The 17,227-nt window shown below is 52.2% G+C and overlaps 1 protein-coding gene across 1 annotated transcript; it reads right to left on the bottom strand.

Annotated features, from left to right (window-relative positions):
* Positions 1 to 1,174: 1,174 nt before the first annotated feature.
* Positions 1,175 to 11,611, bottom strand: TSHZ1 (teashirt zinc finger homeobox 1). Its single transcript, XM_024754823.1, has 4 exons — positions 11,469 to 11,611; positions 8,251 to 8,673; positions 7,912 to 8,129; positions 1,175 to 5,715 (listed from the first exon to the last, which is right to left on the bottom strand). Exons 1-4 carry the CDS (start codon positions 11,609 to 11,611, stop codon positions 2,513 to 2,515), a joined length of 3,987 nt encoding a protein of 1,328 aa, XP_024610591.1. The 3' UTR covers positions 1,175 to 2,512.
* Between the last annotated feature and the right edge of the window lie 5,616 nt (positions 11,612 to 17,227).

Below are 17,227 nucleotides of genomic sequence, written 5' to 3' on the forward strand. Positions count from 1 at the left end.
CCCCGTCGAGTCCCATGTCCTCACCCCAGTGGTCAGCACTCAGCTGCAAGCTTTCAAACGGCCCAGCGGCTCCACGTGGGGACCGAACCCACCCCGTCCCGGCCTCTCACGCCGGTCACACCACCTTACCCGCTGCATCCGCTCAGAATCACGGAACACACGTCTGCAGGCCTGTGATAAAATCAACAGAACTTCGAAGGATCATCGCGCAAAGACCCCACTACTCTCCACCACAGGCCTGTCACTCCTCCCCGTCACCCCTTGAGCCCAAAGTACATAATCCCCCAGAAACTGAACCAAAGTGTCTAAATGGCTTTACCTCCTAAAGGACAGAGCTGTTTACCCATGAAGGTCAGGAGAAGGCAGCAAACCTCCCTGGCACTCTGCGGCCTCAGCACAGATGGTGCAGAGGTGGCCGCCCTGACTCTCCTCCCACAGGGGTCATGGGCTTGGCATGGAGGGAAATCATGGAAACGGCACAGCTGAGCGCTGTAAGTTCTAAGCTTTCTCAGGATACAATTTTATGAAAACTTAAGCAAAAGGTGGAAAAAGAAATTGTCCTGCTCATGTCGTTATGTACTTCCGGGGCAAAGAGGCCAGACTCGGCAGGAAGACCCGGACTTCAGGGCCGGGGTCACAGCGCTTACAGGCCTGGAGTGCCGGTGGTCTTCCGCGCAGAGCAACACCCCTCCACCGTGCTCCAGGGCAGCTCATTTTATAAAAACTGTACATTTTTAAAAGTGCAGAGATCAGGCTTTCCTCTTTGGAGCAACGCAGAACCAATTCCAAGCCCCCCAGGGTCTGCTGCTATAGAGCAAGACCTGCCCTTCGACCGCCCCCCACTGTTAAGGCCCCGGTTCACACAAAGGGTAACTGCAAACATTTACAAATAGTGCGGGAGCGTTCTCCGAAGGAAGCACCGCAGTCCCTCGACGTACGAGCCAGCCATCGCTCAGTGGCTATCCTCAGGAATCCGGTGGCACCCAGCGGAGTTAAACTTCTTAATTATCATTTTAAGAAATGCAATACTGATCACTTGAACGAAGCGTGTCAGCACACAAATCATGAAATGATGATTCCGACCAGGCTTTCTGTTGGTTGATTGCATAAGCCATCCCTCTCGTTGCTGAAATAACATCTCAAAGGCAAGATAATGACGACATGACAATCTACGTAAATCAAGAACTGCATGTGGGTTTATTTTACATTTGAGAAAACAGTGGATTTAATTGTGTGAACCGAAATGGACTGTACAATATTAATGATAGAACATCAAAATGTATAATTAATAGTGCATCGCTCGCTTTGTTTTCATTTATTTATTTTTGTCTGATATACATGCATCTGGAAAGATGCAGGTTGCAGTAAAATTTCTCTATTTAAATCAAGCTGCAGGAACTAAATTTTATTCAAAAATTGTGGTTGTACATTATATACACAGAAATTTAATATAAAATGACAATATAAAAAGTTAAAAGAGAAAGCATACAGCCAGAAGGTACAAAGAAAGTTGAATAGATTAAAATGGGACGATATGTAACATACAGGAGTTTTTTAAGCTGATGCCGGCAATTTACAAGGAAAGGACTCCAACATTTGCCCCATTTTTTTTTCATTTACCAATGCAGCACGCTTATAGAAAGGTCAGCTTGTACCAAAGCTTACATCTGTAAATAACTATAAACTGCAGTATTTTACAGAAAAAAGAAATAGCATTTTTACACATTTTTAAATAATAGCTTGCATTCTTTTTTTTTTTTTTTTTGCCAAAAGTGGCATTTTTTTCAGCATAGTGGCAACTGGGGTGTTTGTTGTCGCTGCTGTTAGTTTTTGTTTTGTTTTGTTTGTTTTAAACATGTGAAGTTGTGGCTTCCTAACCCCGAGTCCTAGACAACTTTCTATTTTCCAACAGCTGCATGCATGCTTCCTTCACAAACCAGTTCTGCATATAAAAGCTCGTTTTTTAATTATTAAATAAGTTTTGTGTCTGACACAGCTTTTGATCTGAATGAAATGCCTTTAAGCCTTTTTTTTCTTTTTTCTTTTTTTTTTTTTTTTTTTTTTTTTTTTTTTTTTTTGAGTGAAAGGCACAGAAATGCGATTACAGTCCTCAAAGGGTTAAATTTGACACTAGGAGGTTCTATGACCTTTATCGTCATGGCAACTTTGTAATTTTAGGACGTCTTTTCTCACTGTTATTTGTGTCTTTCTTTCCTGCTAAGTAAACGTCTCTGAGTAGCGCGCCCCACTATTTCCTACAAAAGAGAGCTGAACATCGAGCACAGATGTTGAAAATAAAGGTCAGACTTTTGACTCACGGAAAAAGAAAAGGAACATGCACGATCGGACGAAGAGCATATAAATATAACTACAAAATATGTGTAAGAAAAACCAAGGTCCAGACAGGCAGTCAGCAACAAAGGGCAGGCTGATTTTGGAGGCTCAGGCCAGGCCTAGTGCAGAATGACGACATTTAGTGCAATGTGCCGCGGGCCCGCGCGCGGACCCAGGGCTACTGTTTCTCCAGCTCCGTCACGTAGATCAGGTGGTCCTCGGGGGACTTGCCGTGGGTCTTACTAAGGTGCAGTTTGACTGCGTGCTTGCTCGCGAAAGTCCGGTTGCAGAGCTTGCACTGGAATGTGGAGCCCAGATCATCCTCGGCGGCTCCCACCGGGCCCAACGCTTTGTTCGCCAGGACTTTGGAAACATTCTGCTGTTCTTGAATCTGATTCAGCGGCAGCTTGGAGAGATCCTTCAAGCTGAAGCCTAAGTGTGTCTCTAGATGACTGATGTACGTGGAAGCAGTTCTGAACTGAGAGGCACAATCGTTGCAAAAGAAAACAGGATGCCCTGTGTCCAGGTTCTTCAGGAACTTGGTCCCCCCTGTCCTCCGCAACTGGTACTTGACGTTGGCCAGCCAGTGGCTGATGGTGGTCATGGAGAGCCCGGTGAACTTGGAGATGTGCACCCGCTCCTGAGGGCCCAGGTCCGACATGATGTACTTACCCTCCGGGGTCTCCCGCAGGCTCGAGGCGAACTGGGCCTGCAGGATGAGCAGGTGCTGTGGATTCCAGTTGGACTGCCGCCCCTTCCTCTTGTGCACGGGCGACAGCTCGTCCACTGCCTCCTCGAAGCTGCTGCCGTCGGCGTCCGACTTCTCCGACACGGTGGAAGGTGTGGAGGACTTGGGGGTCAGCCGGCCCGTGAGGTTCTTCACCATGTCCGAGATGTCCATGAGCGCGCTCTCCCGGAGCGGCGAGGACACACCATCGGCGGCGCCCGGGGCCAGGGCCTTGCTCTTGGACTTGGTCAGGTCGATGGGCTGGTCGCTGTTCTCGTAGTAGTAGCGGTCCAGGGTGCCGGGCGGCTTGGCGGGCGGGGCGGGGAAGGCCGGCTTGTCCAGCATGCTGGTGCTGATCTTGTAGAGCATGGCCAGCGGGTCCAGCGAGGGGCTCACGGGCCTGGACACTTTGCCCAGATGGGTGTTCATGATGGACTGCAGGGCGCTCAGCGGGTTGATGAAGGAGGGCTCAGGCGAGTGGTCCGTGATGATGCCCAGGTTGTTACAGCCGTTGGTGACTTTGGCCTTGAGGGGCTCCGTGCCGTTCGGGGTGTGGGCGTCCACCACACCTTCCTTCTTGGTCTTCCCCGCATCGGCTTCGGGGCCCTTCTTCTGCTGGGGCCTGCCGCCGCCGCCGCCGCCGTCCAGGTCCTCAGCCCTGGGGAAGTCTTTATTCTCCTTGGCTGCGGGGGACGCGGCCTTGGCCGGTGAACCCTTCTCCTTCTCCGCCAGCCTCTCCTCCTTCTTCACACTGACCTTGCCCGTGACCTTCTCCACCAGCTCCTCCATGGCCGACACGTTGCTCTTGTGGGGCGGCGGCGTGAGGCTCCCCGGGGAGTGCAGGAGCGCGCCGTGCTCCGAGGACAGAGCCTTCACGCTGCTGGCGTAGGACGGCTGCATCTGCCCGCTCTGCACGGTCGGCAGCGGCTTCACGGCGCCCGGCAGCTGGTACGCGGCGTGGATGCTGGGGTAGCCGCCCCACGAGGGGGCGCCGTTCTGGGCTTTGCTGATGGCCGTGGAGACCGTGTTCTCCAGGGACTTCAGGATGTCCACCCCGCCCCTGGGGCTGTCGTCCAGGTCCTCCTCGCGGAGGTACTGGTAGAGGGTGGTGGGCTCGAACTTGTCGGCGGCGTCCTCACCCTCCTCCTTGATCTGCTTGTCTGCGTCCCCAGCCACCGCCGGCAGCGCCTTCTCCTTCTCGGGCTCCTTCTTCTCCTCCGAGGTCGCGGACCCCGAGGGAGAGTCGGGCTGCTTTTTGACGTGGGCGGCGGGCAGACGCGTGTGCGTGGTGGGGGGCAGGGGGATGGACTGGATCTTCTCCTCCACCATGGGGTCCAGCACCAGCTGCTTCCCCTTCTTGGAGGCAGAGGTGGTCACTTTCAGGAAGTGGCCGGTGACCATCATGTGGGCGGTGAGCTGCTGCAGGGTGTCGTGGGAGCTGCCGCATTCCATGCACTTGAGGATCTGGGCCTTGCGGGCCTCGAACTGCCAGGTGTAGCTGGCCCCGTTCTGGTAGCCGTAGCGGTTGTTGGGCGTCACGTACGGGTTGGCCGACTTCTGGTCCTTGGCCGACTCGCTCGGCGCCACTTCGGCCGTGACGCCCGCCGGTTCGGGGGAACAGGGGGCCGCCAGGTCCTGCAGCGCCCGCTTTTTGGTGGAAGGCACCAGCTTGGTGATGGCCGGCACCGGCTCCTTGAGAGGCACTTTCTGGTAATGCTTCGTCTTGATCATGTGCACGCTCAGGTCCTGCAGGGACTCAAAGGAGTGGCCGCAGTACATGCACTTGAGCACCTTCTGCGCGTCCTCCTTGCCCTCCATCTCCATCAGGGAGCGCTTCCTGGGCTTGGACCACCGCTTGGTCTTCTCGGAGTCCTTGTCCCTGTTGTTGTCGCGGTAGTGCCCCGTCTCGTTCATATGCACCGTCAGCTCCACCAGCGTGTCGTACGCGGCACTGCAGTCTTTGCAGCGGAACTTGCTGGCGCCCGTGAACACGGAGCCGTACAGCTTGTTGTTCTGCCGGTAGAGCTGCACGGTGCTGAAGAGGCTGGGCTCGGGCAGCAGCCCGTACGAGGACGTCTGCTGCAGCGTCTTGGCCAGGGCGGCCTGGTGCCAGTCGTACCCGGAGCCGCCGCTGGCGCCGGAGCCGGTGCCGGAGCCGGAGCCCGAGCTGGGGGTGCTCGCCGTGGTCCCGGTGGCCCCCGCGGTACTGGTGGGGGGCGTGGCGGCGGGGGTGGAGCCCTCCTTCTGGCCGGCATCGCTGTTGCCGGTGGTCGAGCCGGACTTCTTCAAATCCAGAGCCAAGCCGGACCAGCAGGACCCCGAGAACAGGTTTGCATACACGGCCTTGATCTGGGCCAAGCTGTCCTGGGGGTAGGAGACGCCCTCCCGGCCCTGGGCCTCCTCTTTCTCTTCCTTGCAGGAAGAGCTCTTGAAAGGGGCTGGCTGGTCGCTGCTTTCGCTGAACGGCGACCCGTAGCCGGCGTCCTGATTAGTCGCGGTGCTGATGGGGGAGTTCTGGTAGCTCGGGGCCTCCTTGAGCTCCGCCTCCTCATTGCACACGAAGTCGCTTTCCTGAACGTCCAAAGGCAGCCCATCCTCCTCCACGTTTTCTTCATCTATTTCTGCTGCCTTCAGTTCTTCCTCAGGAACGTAAGCTAGGAGAGAAAAATGAAACACCGTGAGGAGACGTAAATCATCTCCAAGGACGCGGCCTCCCCAGCAGTTAGATGATCTTTAAAAAGATGTTTCTCAGCCGAGCTCCCAGGCTACAAGGCTACCTCCACTTTATATTATCTACCCCTTCTGCAGCTCGACGGCAGGAAACAGGTTTCCACCAAGACAATCCCCCCTCCTAAGTGAATACATTTCCACGGAAGGTTGGCGTCTGTCCTCTTCTTAAAGATGTCAGTGTGGCCGTCACAGCTGGGTGGGAAGGGAAGGGACCCCTGCCCCTCCTCATGCAGGCTCCTCTTTTTGTAAGCAGCGGGGGTCCCTTGTGCCTCCCCGTGGCAGGGGGCAGGGGGACCTGGTTGTCAACTTCTAGGGCAAGATAATACACAGACAGTATTCTATGGCTTCCATAAATAAAAACGCTCCTCAATGGCAAGCGATAAAAATACTCTGGTCTCCGCCAAAAAGGAGAAAGCGACGTAGCCCCACCAGCGCCCCCCTGCCTGGATGGAGCAGAAGTCTCCCACAGGTGACACCCGACAGGGGTCAAAGAGCCACGTTTGTACAAAGCAGCATTATTCACAAGAGCCAGAAGGTGGAAACGACCTAAATGTCTGTTGACGGATGAGTGAGTGAACAAAATGTGGTTCATACAAACAATGGAATATTATTCAGCCTTTAAAAGGAAGGCAATTCGGACATATGCTATGGCATGGATGAACCCTGAGGACGCTGTGCTCAGTGAAATAAGCCAGACGTAAAAAGACAAATACTGTAGGAGTCCCCTTATATGAGACACCTAGAGCAGTGAGGCTTACACAGACAGGAAGTGGAACAGTGGTTTCCAGGGCCTGGGGGAGAGGGAGGAATGGAAAGTTGGTGTTTAATGGCTTCAGAGTTTCAATTTGGGAAGACGAAAAGTTCTGGAGATGTATGGTGGGTATAACATAACATAACAGGGTGAATGTACTTAATGCCACTGAACCGCGCTTAAAAATGATTAAAATGGTAACTTTTGGGCTTCCCTGGTGGCGCAGTGGTTGAGAGTCCGCCTGCCGATGCAGGGGACACGGGTTCGTGCCCCGGTCTGGGAAGATCCCACATGCCGCGGAGCGGCTAGGCCCGTGAGCCATGGCCGCTGAGCCTGCGCGTCCGGAGCGCGCGCGTCCGGAGCCTGTGCTCCGCAACGGGAGAGGCCACAACAGTGAGAGGCCCGCGTACCGCAAAAAAAAAAAAAAAAAAAAAAAAAAAAAAAAATGGTAACTTTTGTGTTACGAATATTTTGGCACAATAAAACAAATTTTATTCTTAACAAGGCCTATAGTACACGCTACAGTGGCCTGCTACAGGCCACAGCTGCACAGAGGGTGACTTCTCAGGGTGAAGGCGGCATCTCCCAGAAAAACTCAGGATACGGACAGCTGTCCCAAGAATGGGAGGGATGGACGGCATATAAATCGCTAGATGGAATCTGACCTTTTACTGCAACACATTTTAGATCCTTTACTATGTGACAGATGTTGTCAATCCCCAAGGGGACATAATTGCCTACACCTCTTAACTGATTGGACCAAAGCATACTTTTACTTCTTTTTCCTTTTTTTTTTGAGGGAACAACTAGTGTTCCGTCAACTACCTACCTGGGAAATTTGGGGTTAAGATGTTTCCAGAAAGGCCCTATTAAAATGCACTGATATGACCTGAGAGGGTGTCTCATTAAGTAGAATCACTCATTATCACGTTATCAGCACCAGACCCCGAGGGAACGTGGCAGAGAGCACCGCGTTTTCAGGGACAGTGATGGAGAGACAGAGAAGGAGGTGGCTGCCCAGAGGGCGGACGCGGGCAGGAGGGAGACACACGGGAGGGTCTGCGCCCGCACGCCGAGAGCTCCAGGCACGATCGCTCGTGAGCACAAGTGAACATGTGGCGAGTGACAGCCGCTCCACGGGGCCCTTCAGCATCCCTGCCCACCCCCGCTTCCCCTCGCGGCCGTCCCCACGCCTGGGTGGTAGCATCGAGCGACCCAGGCACGCGTGTCCACTGTGTTTCCCAGCGGAAGGCAGAACTGCATGAGAGTCCACTAACGAGTCGGGGAATTACAGCCCGTGAGTCCCACGCCGTCGCGGGGGACTCGCTGCCATACCTCCGGGGTGTGTTTGTCACCCACCGGTCCTCACTCTGCGGGTGGCATCTCAGGGCCTGGAACCGCACGGACATGACTTGCTTGGCATCTGCCCACCTGCATGTCCATGTCCCAGCAGAGTGGAACGTCATCAGGCCCTGCAGCATCCCGGGCCCGCCCTCCTCCCGACAGAGCAGCCTGCACCTGGGGGCCCCCAGGCTGAGCTCAAACGCCTCCTGTAGGCCACGCCCAGCCCCAGGGCGACAGTTACTCCTGGAACCACACAGAGCAAACCCCAGCCTCCTAAGGGTCACTGGTTTCTGCCTTGGTTTCCTCCCTCTCTTGGACACCCGTCCCCCGTTATCCAGGAGGTGGAGGGGGACCCCTAACGTGCCTGCCTTCCTGGAGCTCGTCTCCCAGCGGAGACACGAAGCTGGGTGAGCAGGCAGCCAGGGGAGCCCCAGGGCAGGCCCGGGGGCATCCTGGGACCCGCCAGCATCCCCTGCCCCGGGCCGAGCATCCCCGCGGGGACGCGACCCCCAGCCCCCCTGCCCAGAGCACTCCGGGTGTGACACCGTGCTCTCCGGGGCCAGGGCGCCGCCGGCGTCCTCCACCCGCCCTGCCTGTCACTCTTGGCCGGTCCCTCCGCAGCCTCTTTCCAGCCAACCTTGACTTCTTCCGTGACTCCTCCGGGGCACGCCCGCGAGCACTGGACCCACGTCCACCTGCGAGGTCACTGGGTGCAGGCCCTCGGCTCTCCCGCCCCGTCGGGGGAAGCTGGCCTTTGAGATGCCTGTAGTCTGAGTCCGCCTCGCGGCTGGCACACAGAAGGGGCCCCAGCTGCTGTGACCGGAGTCCGTCGCAACGTGGGCGTCCCACAGGCACCCCCAGTCAACTTCGTGCAGACACACGACTGCCCCTGCCCCCTCCAGCCCCCGCCCCAGTGACAGCACACTTCCTCCTCCTGAGCTGGGAGTCTCCTGACTCAGCTGTACTGAATCACCCCGAACAAGTGTCCACGCCAGAAGAGCGACGGCTGTCCTCAGTGCCTCCCATGGTGCAGCTCCATAGCCAGCAGGGCCCCTGCCTTAATTCGGACCCTCCAGCCTCTCATCAGATGTGCAACAGCCGCCCAGCTGGGCCTCTTGCCCTCCTGTCCTGCCACGCTCTTTCTTCCTCCACAACCCCTGAGCTAAAATCGCTGTTAGAGTCCACGAGCTGCACAGGGGGCGCAAATCCCCACGTGCACCCCTCCCTCCGCCACATGTCCAGTCCCCGCGCATCCTGGTCCCAGGGGGCACCCCACCCACATCTCCACCTGGTGACGATGCTCGTCCTCAAGGGGAGGCTCAGATATCATCTCCTTCGTGATGCCTTTTAATCCCCTCCCAGAGTTCATTCCCAGAAGCATTAAGAGATATCTACCTGTCTGTCCTCATAAGCAAACCGTGAACTCGCTCATTCAACTAAAATTGCTGAGTGCCACCCCTGCCTACCTCCCCCAGCTGGGCATTTCCTTGCTTCACCCTATTTTAACCCTCACAACCCTTCAAGTTAGCATCCCTGAAAATGCCCATTTTGAAGATGAGAAAACTGGTCTTGGAGAAGTTGACCGACTTCCCCAAGGTCCCAGAGGAGACAAACAAGGATTCAAAGACGGGTCACCTGACTCCCAGCCGGAGGTCCAGCCACTCTGCCACCATCAGGACCGGGTTACTTTCCTTTGTCTCATTAGCACGTCAATGCCAACAAACACTTGGAGTAAATGCTTGTGAATGAATTAATGACCCCAAGGTGGTAGTTTTTTTTTTTTTTTTGGCCGCGCTGCACAGCATGCGGGATCTTAGTTCCCGGACCAGGGATTGAACCCACACCCCCTGCAGTGGAAGTGCAGAGTCTTAACCACTGGACCACCAGGGAAGTCCCCGGCCCAAAGTAATTCTGTATCAGTGGTTAGGACACCTCTTATGTGCCCATCATACTGTTATAATTGAGAGAATCTCCATGAAAAAAGAGTAAAAGGAGAGAAATTTTTGGACACCCTTTGGCCCAATAATTTTACTTTTGGAAGGATAGCCTCAGAAGGTGACCTAAAATACAGAATAAGCTTCATGCACAAAGATGTCCTTTATGGTATTATTCCATATAAAATTCGCCACTACCCGAATCTTCCATAATAACTGGTAGTTAGGTGACTTTGCGTTTATTCCTAAGACGCAATATCAAACGTTTAAAAAACTACGTTTTAATGACAAGGGGAGAGGCGTTCAATGGAAAAAGCAGAAGACAAACCTATTCACAGTACAACGGAAAAATCCCTTTAGAAAATGTTAATAGTGGTTTTTTTCCTAGATAATGAATATCTGGCTTTGTTGACTGAAGTGGCTCTTGATAAATATCTCTGTTTTCAAAATCTTCTTCAGTGTTTTCAATTCAACAAGCACGGATTAGCCATTTCACACCATTTCTGGAATGAAATAGCTGGAAACAGCCACTAGCCCGAAGCTGGGAATTAAGGAGCCTGGAAGGGCAGGGCCCAGCCTGGGGGAGGGAACGTGGGAAGGGCTTTGTTCGTTGTTACTTTTATATTTTTGAATGTTAAAAAGTAAGAGGTGGGAAGAACAATGAAGGGGTGCAGATGGCATTAGGGTTCCTGTAGCAGAATTTCGGGGGCGCCGAGTCTGCCCGCACAAAGGCCGCCTCCGTCTTCCTCCCGGCCCTGCTCCTGCATCCTCACCTCCTTCAGCCTTCCCTAGGGAGGGGGCTGCCGGGTCCCACGGACAGGGGGGCAGGAGGCGAGGCCTCTCCTGAGACCCACAATCCACCAGCTCAGTGGTCACTGTGCTGCATGCCTTTAGCCTTCCACCAACACGGTCGCTGTCCGTTTCTAGACTCCCAGCATTTCTGCTTTTACCACACACTCCTCCACTTTATTCATCCTACCGTGTACTTTTAGCTCAGTGTGTCTATTTTTTTAATGAGTGAACTTTTCAATTCTAATTTACAAGGGGCACGAGGAAACACAGACCTAGGGGGCAGCTGGGGGCCATCTGTCTTGTGTCCCCACCACTGGACGCCCATCTGACCCCGGAGTAGCTTTTCTGCCCCTCCTCGGGGGCACCGGGCCTGGTAGAATCAGCGCTGGAAGGAAGTGCACCCGCCTCCCCAGGCAGCCCGCCCACGAGCACTCCCCTCCCGCTTCTCACGCCACCCTTCCCAGCGCTGGTCCATATATCACCCTGCTCGGCAGCGTGTGTGGCCACGTGAGGACGCAGAGGATGAGCCACAGATGCTAACGGGTACGAGGGATTCCTTTACAGCCGTGCCTGAGGCCCCTCTCCCTACCCCCTAACCTCTCCCACCTTCCAAAACTGGCTCACATCCTGGAACCAGAGCCCTCAGAAGGATCCAGAATCTACTGGGTCTCACTTTAAGAGTCTGGGCCTGGGGCAGGCGGACAAGGGCTGTGCAGGTGGAAATTCGCAGACCGGACCCCACGGTGCCTGGAAACAAGACCACTGGACTCCTGGCTTCAGTACCAGGCGGAGATGGAGTCATTTGCTTTTGCCACTTCAGTATCAGGAAGGGGACACACCCGAGACACGTCCCCACCTCAGCCACATCTGTCCCACACAGCGAGTGCAGGAGCGACCCCGGGTGCGCAGGGGGTAGGGATGGCGTTCACCTGCTCGTCCCCGTTGGGTCCACGCTATGGGGCCACTGCTGTGGCTCCCTGTTGAAGGACAGACCCCCATCGTTAGCGGGACCTGAGGTCAGACTTACAGAAGGGACAGACCGATGAAGACACGGTGGCCCCCATACACTCACTCACCCCATCCTCCGGGCCTCAGTTTCCCCAACAGTGGGGCTATAGGAAGTATTCATGAAAATGGCAGACCACCATCCTCATCACCAAGCCCCCCTCTGTGCTTGCTGGCCCCTCCTTCCCATCTCGCCCTGCAGACAGACCGTCAAGAGGAACTCGGAAATGCCCACGATGGGCAGTCCTCCCACGGCTGTCAGCGGGCGCCCCGCACAGCCTCAGGCCTCACAAACTGTTGCTCACATCGCATAAATGGGGACAAGAGGAACAAAACAATGAGCTCTCCTCCCAGGGAAAGTGGTCCCCTCACTGGCCCTTGCCACTGTGTAGCAACCAGACGTGAGATTTGGCCCGATGGATTATTCGGGATGTTAGCCCTTGAACTTCTGCATCACCCAGGCCCCTCCGCCTTCCTACATTTCCCTGATCACAGCCACACAGAAGAAGGAGCGGGAGGTGGGAACTCGTACAGAGCAGTTCCTGGTTAGGCTCCTCCCCAGGCCCCAGGGGGCGGGCCCTGGAAATAAATGACAAGAATCAAGTTGGGGAACTTTGTTTATCCAAGCTCTCTTTTCCTCATTAGCACGCGCTGGCTGTGAATGAGGAAAAGGGAGATTCAAAAGTGACAACTATAAAACACACGTCGTTGGTCCCTGCTTGGGCACTGGCTTACAGTAAACACCAAACTTGGCTATTGTATTGCCACCTGGTGAAACTATACAATCATACCAAATTACACGTTTAGCTATATCAAACTAGGTTTTCGACCGGCAAACGTGACACCCACGAACAGATGGCCATTACATCAAAACATATTTACAATTCACAAAAGGGGCTTACACACACCTCGGTGAGAAACGAACAGCTTCAATTCATTGTAAAATCTTGCAAAACACGCTTTCTTCCAAATTTATCATCGATCACTTGTAAAGTAACTTCACCTCTGTTACAAAGAGAGCAGGTGGGTTTGGTGGAAGAGGATATCAGGAAATAAAAAAGGCAGAGAAAGCAGACCCAGGTCAGGGCCCATTCCGTGCTACTCTGAAAGGACAGCAACATACAAGTGGGATGTACGTTAATTTATGAAACTAAGTTCTAAAGTTTCTGCAGAAAGGTTGACAGCCTGCCACGCGAATCTGAAAGGCCCCTTCTGCTGTGATGTAGGAGGAGCAAACATATCTCTATCCCTCTGGCAAACTTCAGTTGTCTGGCACCAGTCGCTCACGTACCAGTTTGCTAAACCATCTGATTGGTAACGATTATTTATTTCTTTACCGAAAACCCAACAGAGGCCATTTTTTAGAATTGTAGAGTCTGTAAATAAAATGGCCTATGGTTTTTACCGAATTCTAAGTTTCATTAGAAATTCACAGGTAACTTCTTTAAAATAAATATAACGTCTTCCCTTTCTCCCTGACCCCGAATTCAATTTCAAGTTATGGGGGGGGTCCCCTCCCATTCCTCCCAGTGAGCGCCTCAGGTATTAATCTTAGGCCTGTAGTTTGTGGCAGTTACAACAATGTAATTTAACATTAGTGGGAAAGCACAAATTAAGGGCTTAAACCTCAATTAAAAAGACCGAAAACCTTCTGTGATTTTCAGCAATGTCAGGAGGAAAAAGGAGAGAGAAAATATATGAGAATCTTGAAAAATTAAAAGAGAAGTTAAAATGAAATGAAGAGCAAAAGCTAAATAACTCTTGTATGAACCTAAGAAAACACGCAGCTATTTCACTACCGACGAACTGCGTGTTAATATACAGTGTACAAATTAAAAAGCCAGCCGTCCCCAAGACATGCATGGCCAATGCCAAGCATGGGGAAATCCATGTTTTCGGTTATTGCCTCTTGGTTTGGGGAGGAATATACACCACGCTAGGACAGTCTGATGAGTCTGGGTCTACAGACCCAATATTAGCCAGTTAGGTCCCAAACCAGGTTCCGACCTGGTATTTTCTACCACCTGAAACGACAAAAGACTTTTGTCAGATAGAGTGATGGATGACATTTAGAAATCTGGAGGGGAGATTTGGGCTTGAAATATCTCTTCAAATGGCTGAAACAGGAATAAAGAAATGTAACTCAGCACACACCGAACCCCACGCAGGGCTTACGTCTCAGACACGTGTCTCCAAGTTCAAATCCAGCAGCCCATTCTCGTAAACGCACAGGGTAAAAGAAGAGAGGAAACATCAAGTCTTTGGGGACTGGGGTGTGGATGGGAATAGCGCAGGGCACACCCCTGCAGTTGTCAACAACACAGCAACTATTAACACAAAGTCAGGAGAACTTTTGTCTTTAAATATATTACAGTCTATATAAATTATGTACCAATGTGATCCACCGAGAGCCAGCATCCCCTTCGTAATTACTGCTGTACTTGGCTGGAAGCTTAATACAAGGTCACACGTACCTGACTTCCTTGAAATCCCCTTAATATCAATAATGGCATCTGAATCAGTTACATCCACACTATCATATCAGAAAGTATCGTTCTCTTACCATAATAATTGGGTTTATTCTTACTATTACCAGTGAATTCTCCGAATTGCTCTCCTAGACGCTTTTTTGGAAATTTTGCCTAGGCAGAGGCAGAGAGCTAGAGAGACAGAGAGACTTGTCAAAACTTCCAAGCTTGGACACAGTGATTACTTGTCACGATCTTTCGTTTTCAATATAAGCTACAGTGTTCTAAGAATTCACATGGGTACAAATATACCAAAATACATTAAAATATTTGTAGAAATTTTTATTGTTAGTGATGAAACTGAGAACAACATGCGTCACGAAGTGAATGAATACAACTGTTTAGCCCAAAAGATCTGGATGAGAGCAGCTCCTGAATCACAGAAGACAGAGTCAACTCAACGTCGTTGCATCTTCTCTGCTAAAACCCTCAGCTCCCCTCTGCCCTCACCTACCCGCACCCTGCGGAAATCTGATGAATGAGTAAGCCTGGAAATGGTAGCTGCGGTATGAAATTCTCCTTTTACAATTACTTCCAGAAAGAAATGACATTCCTCCCCATCAAATAAAACAAAGACTCCAAATCATCATTTCTGCGATTTCTTTTTGTGTCAAAACAGCTTTGCCGTCACTCCCCCCGGCCCCGCCTGAGCCAGGCACGCGGCGTGGAGCGTGACACGGTGAGCACACGCGGCGTGTCCTGCCGTCAGTGGGACAACGCGCAGAGCAGCTGTGCCGGCCTCGGCGTCAGGACGAGCACAGGCCAGGCGAGAAGCCACCAGCCTCCACGTGGGTGTGGGTGTGTGAGTGTCTGCAGGTGTGAGCACAGAAAAACCACAAAACACATAGAGCCCATCAGCCCCGAGATGAGAAAAGACAACTGGATCTTACAGTTACACGTCACTTTTTTTAAACAGATTAAATCTTGTTAATATTGTTTTGCCATAAAATGCGCCTTCTAGATGCCAACGTGTCCCTAAAGATGTGCTGTCATCCTGAGCCCCATAAAATCCCGTGCGTTCTGATGCACGTGGACAGAGGGTAACGTATACGGTCCCTGCTAGAGGTGAATCTGACACCAACAACGCGTGCCCCGGTGGTTTACAACGTAAACACACACGTATTGTCTGGGAAAATATGTTCCTCTCAAATTGTCATTATACAACGAGGCTCGTGCGTCTTCAGCGAATTAGATCGATTCTTTTTCTCAACCACCAGCCCCAATTTTTAAAAATTATCTTTGCTTCTTTAAAGAAAACAAGATTTGCTCTGATATTCAACAGTCATTTGAAGAAGGGGGAGAAGTGACAGCTGTCTTTGGTTTTTAATGGCTAAATGTAATAAAGTTCCAAATTCCCCGGAGTCTGAGTAACCCTGGCTCTGAGCAATTAGAGCCAGGGTTCCTCAGACAGATGAACAAGAAGTGTGGGTGCCTCACTGAGAGAGCAGAGCAACAATAGAAGAAAGGCTTCTCCCGATCATGATTTGCTTTCTAAAAGCCAGCTTGAAATCTAGCCTTTGCCATCCAGCAGATACCAACCTGCCTACTCAAAACAGCCACTCACACAAGGTAACCGGCACGCATCCGTGCCTGTTCCTACCTGATGACAACACATCCCGATGAAAACTGAAAAACGTGTTCTTTCAATAAAAGATGCTCAGCTTCTGCCATGTCCCCAAATTCAGATATTTGGAATCGTTCAGATATTGGCATTTAATATAACAGGCCAGATGACTAAACGTTTCCATCTTTAACTGACTTGGATTTTAAGTAATAGCGTCTAGACAGAAGAAAGGTAGTGATACTGGAGAAGGCAATGTATGAACATAGCATTTTAGTGTGAAAATATGTTGAGTAACCCACATTAACACACCTGAATTTACAAGGATGTTATAGCACGCTTGGCATATAGAGTAGTCCTTTGGCTAGAAAAACTGATTTTTCTGGAAGCAGGGCGACAGGTATAGGATATCTCGGGAAGAGGAATTGAGTTCCAGTTTGTTTTGTTTTGTTTTTTGTGGTACGCGGGGCTCTCACTGCTGTGGCCTCTCCCGCTGTGGAGCACAGGCTCCGGACGCGCAGGCTCAGCGGCCATGGCTCACGGGCCCAGCCGCTCCGCGGCACGTGGGATCCTCCCGGACCGGGGCACGAACCCGCGTCCCCTGCGTCGGCAGGCGGACTCTCAACCACTGCGGCACCAGGGAAGCCCGCGTTCCAGTTTCTGAGGAAGGTTAAACAGCACTAGCAGTTCAAATAAAATGGCTCTTCCTCACACGGACAAGGAAGGGAGTAAAATGACGTTTCAGACAGAAAGAATGCCATTCTAAAAGTGCATCATTTATAATGACAGGGAAATGCAGAAAAGCCAAGTTCTCTTCCCTCCCTCTAAGTTTTCGAGACAGGGGTCTAAGAGGTGTCCTAAGAGCACCCTGGGGTTTTGCTGGCTGAAGATAACCCTTGCTGGCAGCCCATCAGGGAGGAGGAAAGAGCCTGCCCCTACTCACCTCTCCCCCGCCAGCCAGCCACACCCCCTGCCTCCCTCCCTCGGCATGAAAAGAGCGTGTTATTAGCAGAGGTCTGCTGGGGAGGCCGGCGCCTCGTGCTGGTGGTTCTCCCGTGATCCTAATCTCCAAGATTTACCTGCTTTTCCCCTTCTATCTGATAAACTATACATTCCAGCATTCTCATTAGGGTTCCCATCACCAAAGGGAGTGGAGATGAATCAGTCGCGGCCCCCTCCCCGCTTGGCTCTGTCGAGGTGATTTCATTGAAACGTTCATTCCCATCCCTGCTGGCAACATCAGAATGGAAGTATTTAACCTGTTTCCATTACTTATACAAATTACCATGATGGGGTAGGACAGGCGTTAGCACGGCGCACGTAACTGACTTCCATACATTCTTTACAGGAAGCGTGAGAAGGAACATTGCTACATCATATTATCCAGGCTCGATAATGTTCTCCCTGTTACCAGATTCATTAACTTGGCACACTGGCATTTCACTTGCTTTCTGTGGAAAAATTGCCGGGCTAGCTGGGCTCATTTAATTTGGAGAAGGAAAGCTTTGTCAGAGTTGATGT

The sequence above is a fragment of the Neophocaena asiaeorientalis genome, unplaced genomic scaffold, assembly GCF_003031525.2.
Source record: "Neophocaena asiaeorientalis asiaeorientalis breed wild unplaced genomic scaffold, Neophocaena_asiaeorientalis_V1.1 scaffold124, whole genome shotgun sequence".
Lineage (NCBI taxonomy): Eukaryota > Metazoa > Chordata > Mammalia > Artiodactyla > Phocoenidae > Neophocaena > Neophocaena asiaeorientalis.